The sequence below is a fragment of the Myotis lucifugus genome, unplaced genomic scaffold (assembly GCF_000147115.1).
Source record: "Myotis lucifugus unplaced genomic scaffold, Myoluc2.0 scaffold_25, whole genome shotgun sequence".
Classification (NCBI taxonomy): domain Eukaryota; kingdom Metazoa; phylum Chordata; class Mammalia; order Chiroptera; family Vespertilionidae; genus Myotis; species Myotis lucifugus.
In genome coordinates, this window is record NW_005871073.1 from 2,397,897 (window position 1) to 2,411,654 (window position 13,758).

Genomic DNA, 13,758 nt, shown 5'->3' on the forward strand with positions numbered 1-13,758 from the left:
TTTCTATTTATAATCTCACCACCTCACACCATAATGGGTGTTCAATAAAAGTTGAATGATTCCACTGCAGTTTTCTCCTATCAATTAAAATTCTCTCCCTTGGCTATATAGTGTTTTGGATATTTGAACATAGCTATCATGTTTTCTAAGCTATTTATATCAAAAAAAATTTCATCTATTCATATAACATGAGTCCCATCACCTTCTTACTAATCACTGACTATTACTTTATATTCTGGAGCTAAATACAGTATTCTAGCATGGCCTGATGAGTGCAGAGTAGGGTGGTTCCATCACTCTTACCTCAGATACTTTATAAATATAGCTTAAAGCATTAGCACTGTTGGTTTATTTAAAGTTTACTCCACTTAAATTACTGAATCAGTTTCCCATCTGGTGTTAACTTTTGGTATATTCATTAAGTACCCTATTAACTCTAGTTTCAGCACTGACTTCTCCCCTGAGCTTCTCCCTACTATATGCACTTGTCTATTAGACATTTGTTCTTGGCTAGACTTACATACCTTCAACAAAATGGATCCCAAACAAATTATTTTCTTCCCATTCTTTAGAACTGCTTCTCCTCTAGATTATCTATTGGAAGTTGCCTAAACTAAAATATTGAGAGTCATCTGAACATCTTTAGCTCCTCAGCATCCTATTTAGTTGTCATGTCTGTGAATTTCACACACAGTTTTCAACTCCATCTGCTCTTCCATGCCTTGCTTTTTTTCTTACCTGTACTATTCTTCCTTGCCTGTACTATTTCAAAGCCTCCTAATTTGTGTCCCTAAGTTCAGTCTTGTGTAGGTACTTTTCCAGACTCATTTCCTAACATTCCCTTATATGCACAGAGTTTACATGTTATAGAACTCTGGTACTTCTGTATTTCACACACTGAGTAACCCTACTTCTTATCTTGGTATTTATTGCATGTGTTTTCACTCTGCCTGAAATGTACGTTTCTCCTTTTCCCTACCCGCAAAGAATTCCTTTTCCTTCATGAGACTTAATTTAAGTATCACCTCTGGGAAGCTTTTCCTGACGTGCTAAAGCTAAGCTAGTTTCTCAAGCCTGTTGTGTATGACTTTAATAGATACATGATTCCAATGTAGCATTCGTCTCTACCTGTTATATTGTAAAAATCTTGAAGACAGGATGTCTTTCGTATCTGCTTTTTTTCCATCTAGTTTATAACCTGTACATAGTAGATACTACTTATTACATGTTTGAATTAGAGCGTACATCTGGAATGGAATTTAACTTGGTTGAAGAAATCTAATATTCTAATTTTTAGTATGGTTTACTGGTAGCTTACATCAAGTTTAAATTATATTAAATAATTTTACATTTGAGCAGTTCATTTGATTCTCCAAGAACATTTTATTTTTACATATTTTTAAATATTTAAAATACTGGCTTAAAAACATTCCTGATTCTATGTTCATAATTTAATAATTAGCATTTAGTTTTTTTCTCTTGTTTCCATATATTTCAGGCCTACTGTGTAACAGAACCTGGAGCAGGCTCTGATGTAGCCGGTATAAAGACCAAAGCAGAAAAGAAAGGAGATGAGTATATTATTAACGGTCAGAAGATGTGGATAACCAATGGAGGAAAAGCTAATTGGTATGCTATTTAAAACATCTCTGTATATTGCTTCTTAATTACTTTATATTCAGATTCTTCCCTCTATTCTTTCTTTTATTATGAAACCACCATGATTACGTTTTATTCAAAGAACTTAAGGAAGGTCCATAAAAGATTATAAATAGTTCAGTGATTTTCAAAAACTATTCTTAAGCTCTCAACTATGTCTTCAAATTAACTCTTAGAAGTTTAATTAGAAAAATAAAATAAAATAAAACAAAAACACCTGCTCTGATTGAGTCTGATTAGGAAAGCTAGAACTCCATCTATTTGCCTTACTATCTCCTCTCACCATACCCTACACCAGCACCTCCTTGGAACTGTCCCTCGAACACCAAGGAAGAAAGAAAACCATTAACAGCACATTTCTTTGATTGCGAGCAATAAGCATTGGCAATCTGAAAACTCAGGTTATCTTTTAGAAAAGACAGAATTTTACTTTTAATAAAATCTAAAAGGTCTAAACATATAGGTTCAAAAATAATGACATGAAGTTCAACAAAGATCATAAAATCACTTGTATAAATCTAAAATGTTGAAGGAAAACATTTGATAGTATTATTTGGGAGCGGGGGGAGAGGAAAATTTAATAACTATAGCTTTGGCCTGTGTGGCTCAGTTGGTTGAGCGTCATCCTGTGCACTGAAAGGTCACTGGTTCAATTCTAGGTCAGGGCACATGCCCAGGTTGCGGGCTTGATCCCTGGTCAGGGTGCATGTGGGAGGTAGCCAGTCAATGTATCTCTGATCAATGTTTCCCTCTCACATCAATGTTTCTCTCTCTCCCTCTCTCTTCCTCTCTCTCTCTCTCTCTGTCTCTAAAATTAATAAAAACATTTTTTTAAAGTAACTATAGGTTCAGTAGGAATCAGCACTGTGATGCAGCTGCCTTTAAGAAGCTAATATAATTTCTTGCTAATGTAATAGAAGAATAGCATCAACACGATAATAACGATTCTGGGCAACACATATTAAGACATGCATTGGCAAAATGGAATAAATTCAGAATCTACACTAATAAAAGAGAAACATGGTAATTAGCGTACGACCGCTACCCTTCCCATTGGCTAATCAGGGTGATATGCAAATTAACTGTCAGCCAAGATGGCGGCTGGCAGCCAGGCAGCTGGAAGCGAACATGAGGCTTGCTTGCTGCAGTGACTGCAGATTCCAATGTTCCCCGCCTGGTCCCCGCCTAACTTGCCTGCCTCTGAGCTGGCAGTTTGAAACATTCTAACAAATATAGAAGCTAAACAAAACCCCAGAAACCAGCTTTCAGCCGGCCGGGATCTCAGAGCTGGAGTTATACATTGTTTCGATTATAGAACGCTCAGCAGCGGAAGCCTCAGAGCTAGAGCCAGAGCTAAAGCTGGCCCAGAATAAAATTTTAAAAAGAGAAAAAAAAGGAGCGGTTGGGAGCTTCAGTCAACAACCACCAGCCTGAAAGCAGCCCTCAGCCCCTCACCCAGACTGGCCAGGCACCCCAGTGGGGACCCCCACCCTGATGCAGGACACCCTTCAGGGCAAACCAGCCAGCCCCCAGGCCTCTATCCTATATAGTAAAAGGGTAATATGCCTCCCAGCACTGCAAGACACCCTTCAGGGCAAACCTCCTGGCACCGGATCAGCATGACAGGGGGCAGCGCCCAAACCCCCTGATCGCCCTGCGGCTCTGTGTGTGACAGGGGGCGGGGCCACAACCTCCCTATCCGCCCTGCTCTGTTCGTGACGGGGAAGGCGCCCCAACTCCCCAATCAGCCCTGCTCTGAGCCCGACCAGGGGCTGCACCTAGGGATTGGGCCTGCCCTCTGCCACCCAGGAGCAGGCCTAAGCCAGCAGGTCGTTATCTCCTGAGGGGTCCCAGACTGCGAGAGGGCACAGGCCAGGCTGAGGGACCCCCCCCCCCCCAGTGCACAAATTTTTGTGCACCGGGCCTCTAGTCAAGTATAAGTCCTGCATTAGGAGGAGCCTTCAAAACATGTCTTATGAAAAGTAAAGGAATTAGGTTTGGTTATTTTGGAAGACTTCTGAAAATTTTTAAACAATGTCATATGGAAAGAAGATCGAGCAGTCTTGCACATTTCTCAGAAACCAGTTTAGAATTAATGGGTGAAAGTTAGAAAAATGTAGAATTCAGCTCAACACAAGGATAAGCTTTCCAACAACAATGCTGTCACGTGTGTGTTAAGTTGTTACAGAAAATAATGTATTTACCTATCACTGCAAGTGTATAAGTAGAGACTTCTAGAATGAGGACTTTCTGGTGATTGGAATGATGAACTAAGAGGCTATCTTTCCTCATTTGCAAAAAAATATGATTCAATATATCTGTGTGCTCCGGCAAGTAAAGCATTATTCTTGGGAATGAGCTTACCAGGAAACCATTTGTTTTACTTTAAGCATCTCTATCCCTTTAAGGAGGTGTCTAATAGTACAGATATCATTATCTTTAAGTAAGTCATCATAATACCAACAAGTAATTAAAAAGTAGAGAAACTTAAAATTTTAACAAGTTGAGTGAGATCTAACCATGCAATTAGAAGTATTCATAATTTTAAGAACTCATTAAGTACAGCTCCTTTTTTAATTTATAGATTGATTTGAGAGAGAGAGAGAGATTTATTGTTCCATTTATTTATGTATCCATTGGTTGATTCTTTTTTTATAATTTTTTAAATTGATCTTAGAGAGAGGAAGGGGGAGGGGAGGGAGGGAGAGAGAGAGAGAGAGAGAGAGAGAGAGAGAGAGAGAGAGAGAGAGGAAAAAAAACATTGATGTGAGAGAGAAACATTAATCAGTTGCCTCCCACATGTGCCCTGTGTGGAGATCAAACCCACAACCTGGGTATGTACCCTGACCGGAAATCAAACCTGCCACCTTTTGGTTTATGGGATGAATCTCCAACCAACTAAGCTACACCTGCCAGGACAAGTACAACTCTTCATGTAGTAAGACAAATTAGGTAATATATAAAGCTAAAATCTATTTTTTTATTTATCACTATTACTAAAACTATAGAGAGTGATAGTTTATTAGTTTTAAAAGTAGAAAATAAATTTGTTTAAGGAATTTTTAGAAAATTCTCTCATACAAGGGGATTTAGAACATGGGTTACATGGATATTTGGATGTTTTGCATTTCTCCTGTGTTTCATTTTAACATCTTTTTGGGATAAAGGGAAAACCCAACAAATATTCATAATAATTCAGCTTTAAAAAAAAAAACTTGACTGCTGCATAAAGAGGACAATAGTCAGAACATTGAGGTCTCTATCTCATATTATTTCTTTTCATTGGCAGTCCTATTTGCCCTCCTTTGTCAGATAGCTAATCCCGTAAAGAATTGAACCAGTTTGGGGAAAGAAAAAGTGCCAGTTCCAACATGCACATACTTTCTTTTTACATTATCTTGATACAAGGAGTTTTTACTTTGAAGTCACACTACTAAAAGAAGTTAAACATATTAATTGAGAAGTTGACTTGACTTGAAATACTACCTTTGCCATACCATAAGTATGACTTGGACAAGCTTTTAAACCTCTCTGATTCTTCATTTCGTCATCTGGACAAGGGGGATAATAGTATTGGGATTGTTGGGAAGATTAACTGAGATAGCAGTCACCATGTATTATCTGCTAATATTCTCTTTATTATCATGTATGTATATATTATATTAGGTATTTTTTATTGGCTCGTTCTGATCCGGATCCTAAGGCTTCTGCTAGTAAAGCCTTTACTGGATTTATTGTGGAAGCAGACACCCCAGGAATACAGATTGGAAGAAAGGTAAAATGTATATTTATCAGTGGTTAAAGCCTCAAAATTATTTTAACCGTAAATTTCAAAATTACCACTTCAGTTTCCTTTATGAAAACATTTTATTTTTATTAAGTTGGAATAAAAATAAATCTGTGCTTTGATGTTATCAGGTGAAATAGCCTATAAATTGCTAGAGATTTTTTAAGGTGAGAATAATTCTTTGAAGGAGTAGTATTTCATGGTGCCAGTCTGCAGAGAATGCTAATAACAGTTGTGAGGGATAATGAAGCAGGGATAATGTTATTTATAGGACCTATCCAATAATGGAGTTTTAGATATTTCAAAAGTCTTTCCCACTCTTTTTCTTACACACAGCAAACTTTGAGGTAGGGTAAGTGGCATTATGCCCATTTTATGGATTAAAACAATGTGACATAAATTGATTACCAATGCCCATACAACACTAACATAAAACTCTGTATGTGATATCACTTATATGTGGAATCTAGTGAACAAAATAAACTGATGAACAAAAAAGACCCCAGAGACATTGAAACATGTAACAGACTGACTTATTTCAGAGGGAAGGGGTAGGGCAGGAAGAGATTAACCAATGAATTTACATGCATATATGCATAACCCATGAACACAAACAATATGCAGGAAAGGTCTGGGGAGGGGAAGCGAGCAGGGTGAAGGGGGTCAAGAAGGAGGGAGAAAGGGGACATCTGTAATACTTTCAAAAATAAAGATAAATTTTTTAAAAATCTGTGCCTTGAGAAAAGTGTGGAAATAGCAAAGAGCCTTAAATGTGGGAAGGCAAGAAGAAATGTATTTAGATAAGAAAAGGTGCCCTGGCTGGTATGGCTCAGTTAGTTTGAGTGTCGTCCTGTACACCAAAAGGTGGCGGGTTCGATTCCTGGTCAGAGCACATACCTAAGTTGCAGGTTCAGTCCCCGGTTGTGGGGCTGTGCCACATACTGGAAGCTACTAACCACTGTTTTTCTCTCTCTCTCTCTCTTTCCTTCTCTTCCTCTCTCCCTAAAAAGCAATAAAACATATCCTCATGTGAGGCTTTAAAAAAAAAAAAAAAGACATATATCTCTGCTCTTGGGGAGCTTTCTTTCTAGTGAGAGAGACATGATTATACTGTATATAATTCAACCTCCTTAAATATTTTTTTGAAATATTGGGCATTTTACAGATTTGTGAAATTTGATGATTTTCAAAATGTTTTGTGTTTTAGAAGTTATATGGCTTGAGATGAGTCCAGGAAGCTTTTGTTTTAAATATTCTGGTATTTGGGTTGATTCTTAGAAACAGGATAGAGTAAGTACTTTTCATAAACAGTTTTCTCGTTATAGCTGAGTGAAGGTCTGAGGTACTAGAGTTTATTGACTTAAAAAGACAAAATAAAGAGATGTTGGTTTATTTTTCTGTCAGACTATATATTGTTGTCACCATTTCTTGAAGCCTGGAAGCAGACTATTAATATTAAAGCAAGCAAATTAAAGAATTTGTTTACAGCTCTATGTTGCCATAGCTCATACTTCTCATTAAAAACAAGATTTTTTTTTTCCCCGTAAGGAGAAGGGTTATGATGTCTGCAATTTCTCAAATAATTGAAATAGTGCTGATAGTTATACAAACACCCAACACAGTAGTAAAGCAAATATGGCAAAATGTTGACAACTGATGAATCTAGGTAAAGGGTATATAAGTATTCATTATACTACTCCAGCTCTTCTGTTGATGTGAATATTTTCAAGATAAAAAATTGAGGAAATGTAGCTACTTTGGCAGTTCCTTATAAAGTTAAATATGCACTTACTGCATGCCCAGCACTCCTAGTTATTTATCTAAGAGAAATGAAAACGTGAATGCTCATAGCAGCTTAATTTATAATTGATAAAAAGTGTGGAGAGAGGGGGGTGTCCATCAACTAGTGAATGGATAATGGATATGTGGTACATCCATACAGTGGAATATTATTCAGCAGTAAAAGAAATGAATTATTGACCAGCAGCAACATGAATGAACCTCAAAAGCACTACAGAAAGTGAAAAGTCAGACACAGAAGGCTGACCTTGCTATTCCACTTACATTCTAGAAAAGGAAAAACTGTATGGACAGAAATCAGATCAGTGGTTGCTTGGAGCTGGATAGAGTAAGGTAATGGATTAAAAAGGGGGGTACTAAAGCTCAGCCAGTGTGGCTCAGTGATTGAGCATCAACCTATGAACCAAGAGGTCACAGAAACATCATCATTGATGTTTCTATCTATCTATCCTTTCCTCTCTGAAATCAATAAAAATATATTTTTTTGAAAGTGTTCAAGAGAACTTTTGGGGGTGCTGAAATATTCTGTATCTTGACTGTGGTGGTAATGACACAGACTTGTCAGAACTACTAGAAATGTATATGCAAACATGGTGAATTTTTCTATATGTAAAATCTCTCTCAATTAACCTAATTTTAAGAAACAAGAGAAAATAGAAATTCAACTTTTATCCAGTATATTACTTTGCTAACTCTGTTAAGCTAAAATTAAACGTGCCAAATCAGATTGTTTGATAAATGCTTTTCCTGACATTCACAGTAAAAAAAAAAAAAAAAGGTAGCTTTCAAACATATAATGAAATTTGTCTTTGTAGGTGATATATACATGGAGAACTCTAGACTAGTGTTTGTTTCAAAATTTGTGAAACATTGTTTTGAACTAGGTAGGGGTTGACACTTATTTTTGTAATGGTCCAGATTGTAAATACTTTAGATTTTGAGGGCTATATGGTCTTTGTTACAGCTACTCAATTCTGTCATTGTAGCAAGAAAGTAGCCATAGGTAATATGTAAATGAATGGGTATGATTATATTCCAATAAAGCTTTCTTTACAAAATAGGCATTGCAGGCCATAGATTGTTGACCCTTGTTTAAGACAGTTGCAGAAATCATAAAATAGTGATTAAAGCAAAAATTCATGCTAACTCAAAAAATGTTCCTTTAATATTTATTGTTTTTCCTACTAGGAATTAAATATGGGCCAGCAATGTTCAGATACAAGAGGAATTGTCTTTGAAGATGTAAAAGTGCCTAAAGAAAATGTTTTAATTGGTGAGGGAGCTGGTTTCAAAATTGCAATGGGAGCTTTTGATAAAACCAGACCTCCAGTAAGTAATGTGACTTGATCATCTTCATAGGATCTTTTACTACACTGAGTAGTTTTAGTTTAACATTGTATGCTTCGTGTATATTTCTTTTCTAGTATCTGCTTCTTTTATTAAGGGTGGAGAGATAGTTTTCTTTTTAGAATTCTTCAACTCTCTTGCTGCCTGTTACAGAAATTATTTTAGCAATTACAAAATTACTATAGTTGCTGCTAGATTTTACAGAGGCAGTGCAGACAGTCAATCCTATTGATAGGTACTCATTTCCTCTTGCTTTACTCATTAGGAATATTTCCCTAAGAAGCTTTCCTTTCTTAAACTGAAGGAATGATTTATCTCTAGCTATGATCTTTTGCCTCACAAATGCCTTCCGTTAAGCTTAAATTCATAAATAATATAAATTTAAATCCTGGTGCACCCCCAACACACTGCCTTAAGCTAGTTTATCTCTGTATAGTCCTTACTGTAGAATCTTAGGCAAGTAGCCATTATACTGTGTGTTTTAAAGACTACATGATCTCTGCTTTGTAAAACCTAGGTAGCCGCTGGTGCTGTGGGACTAGCACAGAGAGCTTTGGATGAAGCTACCAAGTACGCCCTGGAGAGGAAAACTTTTGGAAAGTTGCTTGTCGAGGTAATTTAACATTGAACTTGCTTTGTTCAAACGTAAATACAGCCATTTTCATCTAAATATTTGATAATTGTCTTTTAAGTACAAACTATTGATAATTATCTTTTAAGTACAAACTATTTCTGCTATGGTAGTAAGAAGATAATGTGGTCTGTCAGGATGAGTTTCAAGAACAGATTTTCTTTTTTTAAAAATATATTTTATTGATTTTTTACAGAGAGGAAGGGAGAGGGATAGAGAGTTAGAAACATTGATGAGAGAGAAACATTGATCAGGTGCCTCCTCCACATTCCCCACTGGGGATGTGCCTGCAACCAAGGTACATGCCCTTGACCAGAATCGAACCTGGGACCCTTGAGTCCACAGGCCGACGCCCCATCCACTGAGCCAAACCGGTCAGGGCAAGAACAGATTTTCTTTATACTCTGTTACTATTGTCTGCTCAGGGGATTGTGCTAATTAAGAAGAAGAAAAAGAATAGCCAGTATTTACTGAGTGCCTATTGTATACATGACACTGTGCTACACATTTTAAATAAATTGTCTAATTCTCCCAGTACTACCCTTAAAATCTCCATTTAAGATTGGGAAACAGAGACTGAGAGAGATTCAGTAATTTGTCCAAGATCACAATTTATGTATCACAGATCCAGGACTCCATTTCATGTTCTTAAACCATGTTATATTCCACATCTTCTTAGTATCAAATAATTTCCATACTAAAGAGTCATGTCTCCCATGAATTTCCAGGGAAATTTTTAACTCTTAATCTCTTCAAGTCCTGGAGATATTATCTGTATTTTCTCCTTCTGTAACTCTCCTGAGGTTGTACAGTGAACACCCCCTCTTTCAGTCCTCGTGTCAATGGTTCTCAACCATCTGTGGTGAAAGATTAGGTTTTGTTTTTATTTTTCATTTCTAGCAATGTAGACGGTATTTTATAATATAGACTGTAACAACATCATCATTGTTATAATTATAAAAGTTTCTAAATGTTTACTCTCACTTTCTAATGCAATGAACCAGTAACAGTTTGTGAACTGGCCCACAGATTAAATTTGGATCAGTATTGCTCTAAGTCTATTTCCATCATTTATCTTTCTGTGCTGTATTCTAGATAATTTTCTCAGTTTTCCAGTCCCTTTGATCCTGTCCCTAATCTGCTACTTAATCCTATCTTGAATTTTAATGACTCTTTAAATTCACAGAATATATATTCAGTACCTTTTTTTTAAAAATATATTTTATTGATTTTTTACAGAGAGGAAGGGAGAGGGATAGAGAGTTAGAAACATCGATGAGAGAAACATTGATCAGCTGCCTCCTGCACACCCCCTACTGGGGATATGCCCGCAACCAAGGTACATGCCCTTGACTGGAATCGAACCTGGGACCCTTTAGTCCTCAGGCCGATGCTCTATCCACTGAGCCAAACCCATTAGGGCTTCAGTTCTTTTTTGAATAAACTAGGGGTTCCACTCCTTCTTTTATGGTGTCCTGGTTTCTCTATCTCCTTAATTCAATAAAAGTACTTTTTTATAGTCACTTTCAGATTTTTTTTCTGTTGTCTCAAGTTCTTAGGGTGTTAATCTTTAGGTCTGTTGCATCTTCTATCTCTGTTACAGCCAATTATTTTCTCTCTTAATTTTTGCTTGTAAGTTTATCTGTTGCAGGTATTCTTTTTCTTCAGTGCATTGACATAGCCCCTAGACATTGACTTTTGTACTTTTTTGTACTTTTATCAGGTACCTCAGAGATTTCACCATTTCAAAAGCTGCTGTTGTTGTAGTTTTTTACATTAATAATTTCTCCACTTGGGAGAATCCTGATCCACAGAGGCTGTACACATTGATTCCACTGTTTTTGAACCTTCCAGTCAGAGTCCTAGGCAAGAGATAAGCTTTGTGGCCTTCCTGCGCTCATAAGCAGAGACTTTTAGTTCCCCCTGTCAAAAGAAGCTCTGTTCCTAAGTGCTTTTTCTGTGTGTGTAAGGAATCTCAATGTTCACCCCTCATCTTCTTCATTTTACATCCAAGTCACCTGTTCTTGTGTGTTCACTAAAACTCCAGCTATTTTCACATTGAACCCAAATCTGTCTGATTTTTTTTCCTTCCCTGTGTCATTTATTCTCAATCAAGTTTAAATTCCTTCTGAGAGGTACCTGTAGATTTGTTTCTTTCCTTTGAGCTCTTTTTTTCCCCCTAAATCAACCATTTCTTGATGTTTGTGGCCATAAAAAGAGTTTACATTAGCTCATTCATCTTGCCAGACTACATATATACAGATTAATAAAATGAATATTATTGAATATTAGTTAATCTTACTCTTGAACAGATAACAACTACAATGTTATTCAGTGGAGATCTGTCATCATTTACGGGTCTTCCTCACCAAGTATCTACTGGTAACTTTTCAATTCAATATGGAATGTTCTTGTATGTTCCCTTTCTTGTGGGCTCTGGAGATTGTTTTCTAAATTCTTACTACCTGCCCCAGTATATTTTGCCTCATGGCCCTTCATTATTAAGTATAGAAAAAGTCTTAGTCTTTACTTACTACTTACTCAAAATACAGTCTTTTACCATTTGATTTCTCCTGAAGATTTGCATCACCTCTTAATTACTCTGCAAAATGCTGGCTGCCTATAATCTCAATATGTATAGTGGTACAATGCCATAATTCCCTGCACCCTTTTGACAAGCACCCCTACCCCCCAATCTATGTGTTCTTTACAACTCCAATCTGCTGGCATCTATGTTCTTGGACTATAGCATTATGAATAAGAAGAGTTACCTCATATTTGGAATCCACACTTGAATAATTGATTAGCCATTTCATGTCTGATATTGGAAAATATTCAAGGATATATTGCCATATACCTATGTTTTCATATGGAAATCTGAAGCCAAAAAATGTAAATATGTTAATTTTGTATTAGGTGTTGATGTGGTATAAATATGGGAAAGAGGGGGGATAAAAGGTTATGTAGTTTGCAGTCTTATTTTTTTTCATTTATCTATGATAAAGCCTACTTTAGCTCCATCTACATTGTTTTTCTGTCTATACCAGTAGATATTCCAGACTCATCTATAACATTCCATGTAATCTACTTTATTTTCTTCCATTTAAAATTAAAATATTGCCGAACCGGTTTGGCTCAGTGGATAGAGCGTCGGCCTGCGGACTCAAGGGTCCCAGGTTCGATTCCGGTCAAGGGCATGTACCTTGGTTGCGGGCACATCCCCAGTGGGGAGCGTGCAGGAGGCAGCTGATCGATGTTTCTCTCTCATCGATGTTTCTAACTCTCTGTCCCTCTTCCTTCTTCTCTGTAAAAAATCAATAAAATATATTTTTTTAAAAAATTTAAAATATTAATTTAATATATTAGGACTTACTTTCTAAAAGACAACTATGTCACAATGTGTCTGCCTTTTTTCCCCTCACTTCCAAAATAACCAGCTTTTGTATAATTCTTAGTTATTTGCTATTCTATTTCTACCATTATGGTTTCTTATTCTTACTTTCTGGGTATATTGGCTGTATTTTATGCTGGAGTATATGACACCCCACTACCTTTTGACTCAATGCAACACAAAGACTCATCATTTTATGACCTGACTTTATAAAGCATCCACCCAGAATATTTCTTCCACACAGTCCAAAATGATAAAATAAAATTATCATGTCCTCTATTTTTTCTTAGTAATGTGATGAGCATGTTTGCAATTCTAGGATTCCCCACCATTAGTCTTCTCCTCTTTTCTAGGCTAAACAAAATAAATACTAAGGGGCCCATTTATGTATATCTTTGGTTTATTATCTCAAAAAAGAAGAAATAAAAATGGGTGGGTTTTTTTTAATCCTATTCACTACTGTGTTTATTATTATTGTTATTATCACTTCTCTTAAGTGAATGCTATGTCTGCTACTTATTCTTATATTGCTTAACTTGATGTAACTAAAGCTGCCCCAAACAGAGGATGGTACTTTTTCTTGCCAATGAATAAAACTAGGAAAATTGATAACAGATTACTGGATGGTAAAATTTCTTATGGCAGTAATTGCCTGCTCCTTTATCTAGTCAGAACCCTATGTTTTGGTGAATTTGAGTGATCTAGGATAGTATGAAAGAGTCTGTTAAGAATAACTCTCACTTGAATTAATTATTATTGTTAATTACCAGTAATTTTTCCCAATGACTTCCCTTTCTTGGTAGGAAAATATCAGAGGTGGAAAAGGATTATTTGAGAATGAAATATACCTCCCTCTTTATTAACTACTAGTGGCCCGGTGCACGAAATTCGTGCTCGGGGAGGGGGTGTTCCTCAGCCTGGCCTGCACCCTCTCCAATCTGGGACCCCCTCAAAGGATGTCCTACTGCCGGTTTACAGGGATCGGGCCTAAACCGGCAGTCGGACATCCCTCTCACAATCCGTTGACTGCTGACTTCTAACCGCTCACCTGCCTGCCTGCCTGCCTGATTGCCCCTAACCACTCTGCCTGCCGGCCTGCTCGCCCCCAACTGCCCCCTGTAGCTGGCCTGCTTGCCCCCAGAT

At 36.9% G+C, this 13,758-nt stretch overlaps 1 protein-coding gene across 1 annotated transcript in view; it reads left to right on the top strand.

The window, feature by feature from the left end:
• ACADM (acyl-CoA dehydrogenase medium chain) overlaps nt 1–13,758 on the top strand; it is a 36,019-nt gene that overhangs the window by 18,341 nt on the left and 3,920 nt on the right. The window contains exons 7-10 of the mRNA XM_006086095.3: nt 1,499–1,629; nt 5,326–5,434; nt 8,435–8,575; nt 9,111–9,206. Of these exons, the coding sequence (XP_006086157.1) occupies nt 1,499–1,629; nt 5,326–5,434; nt 8,435–8,575; nt 9,111–9,206 (477 nt within the window). The remainder of the gene's footprint in view (nt 1–1,498; nt 1,630–5,325; nt 5,435–8,434; nt 8,576–9,110; nt 9,207–13,758) is intronic.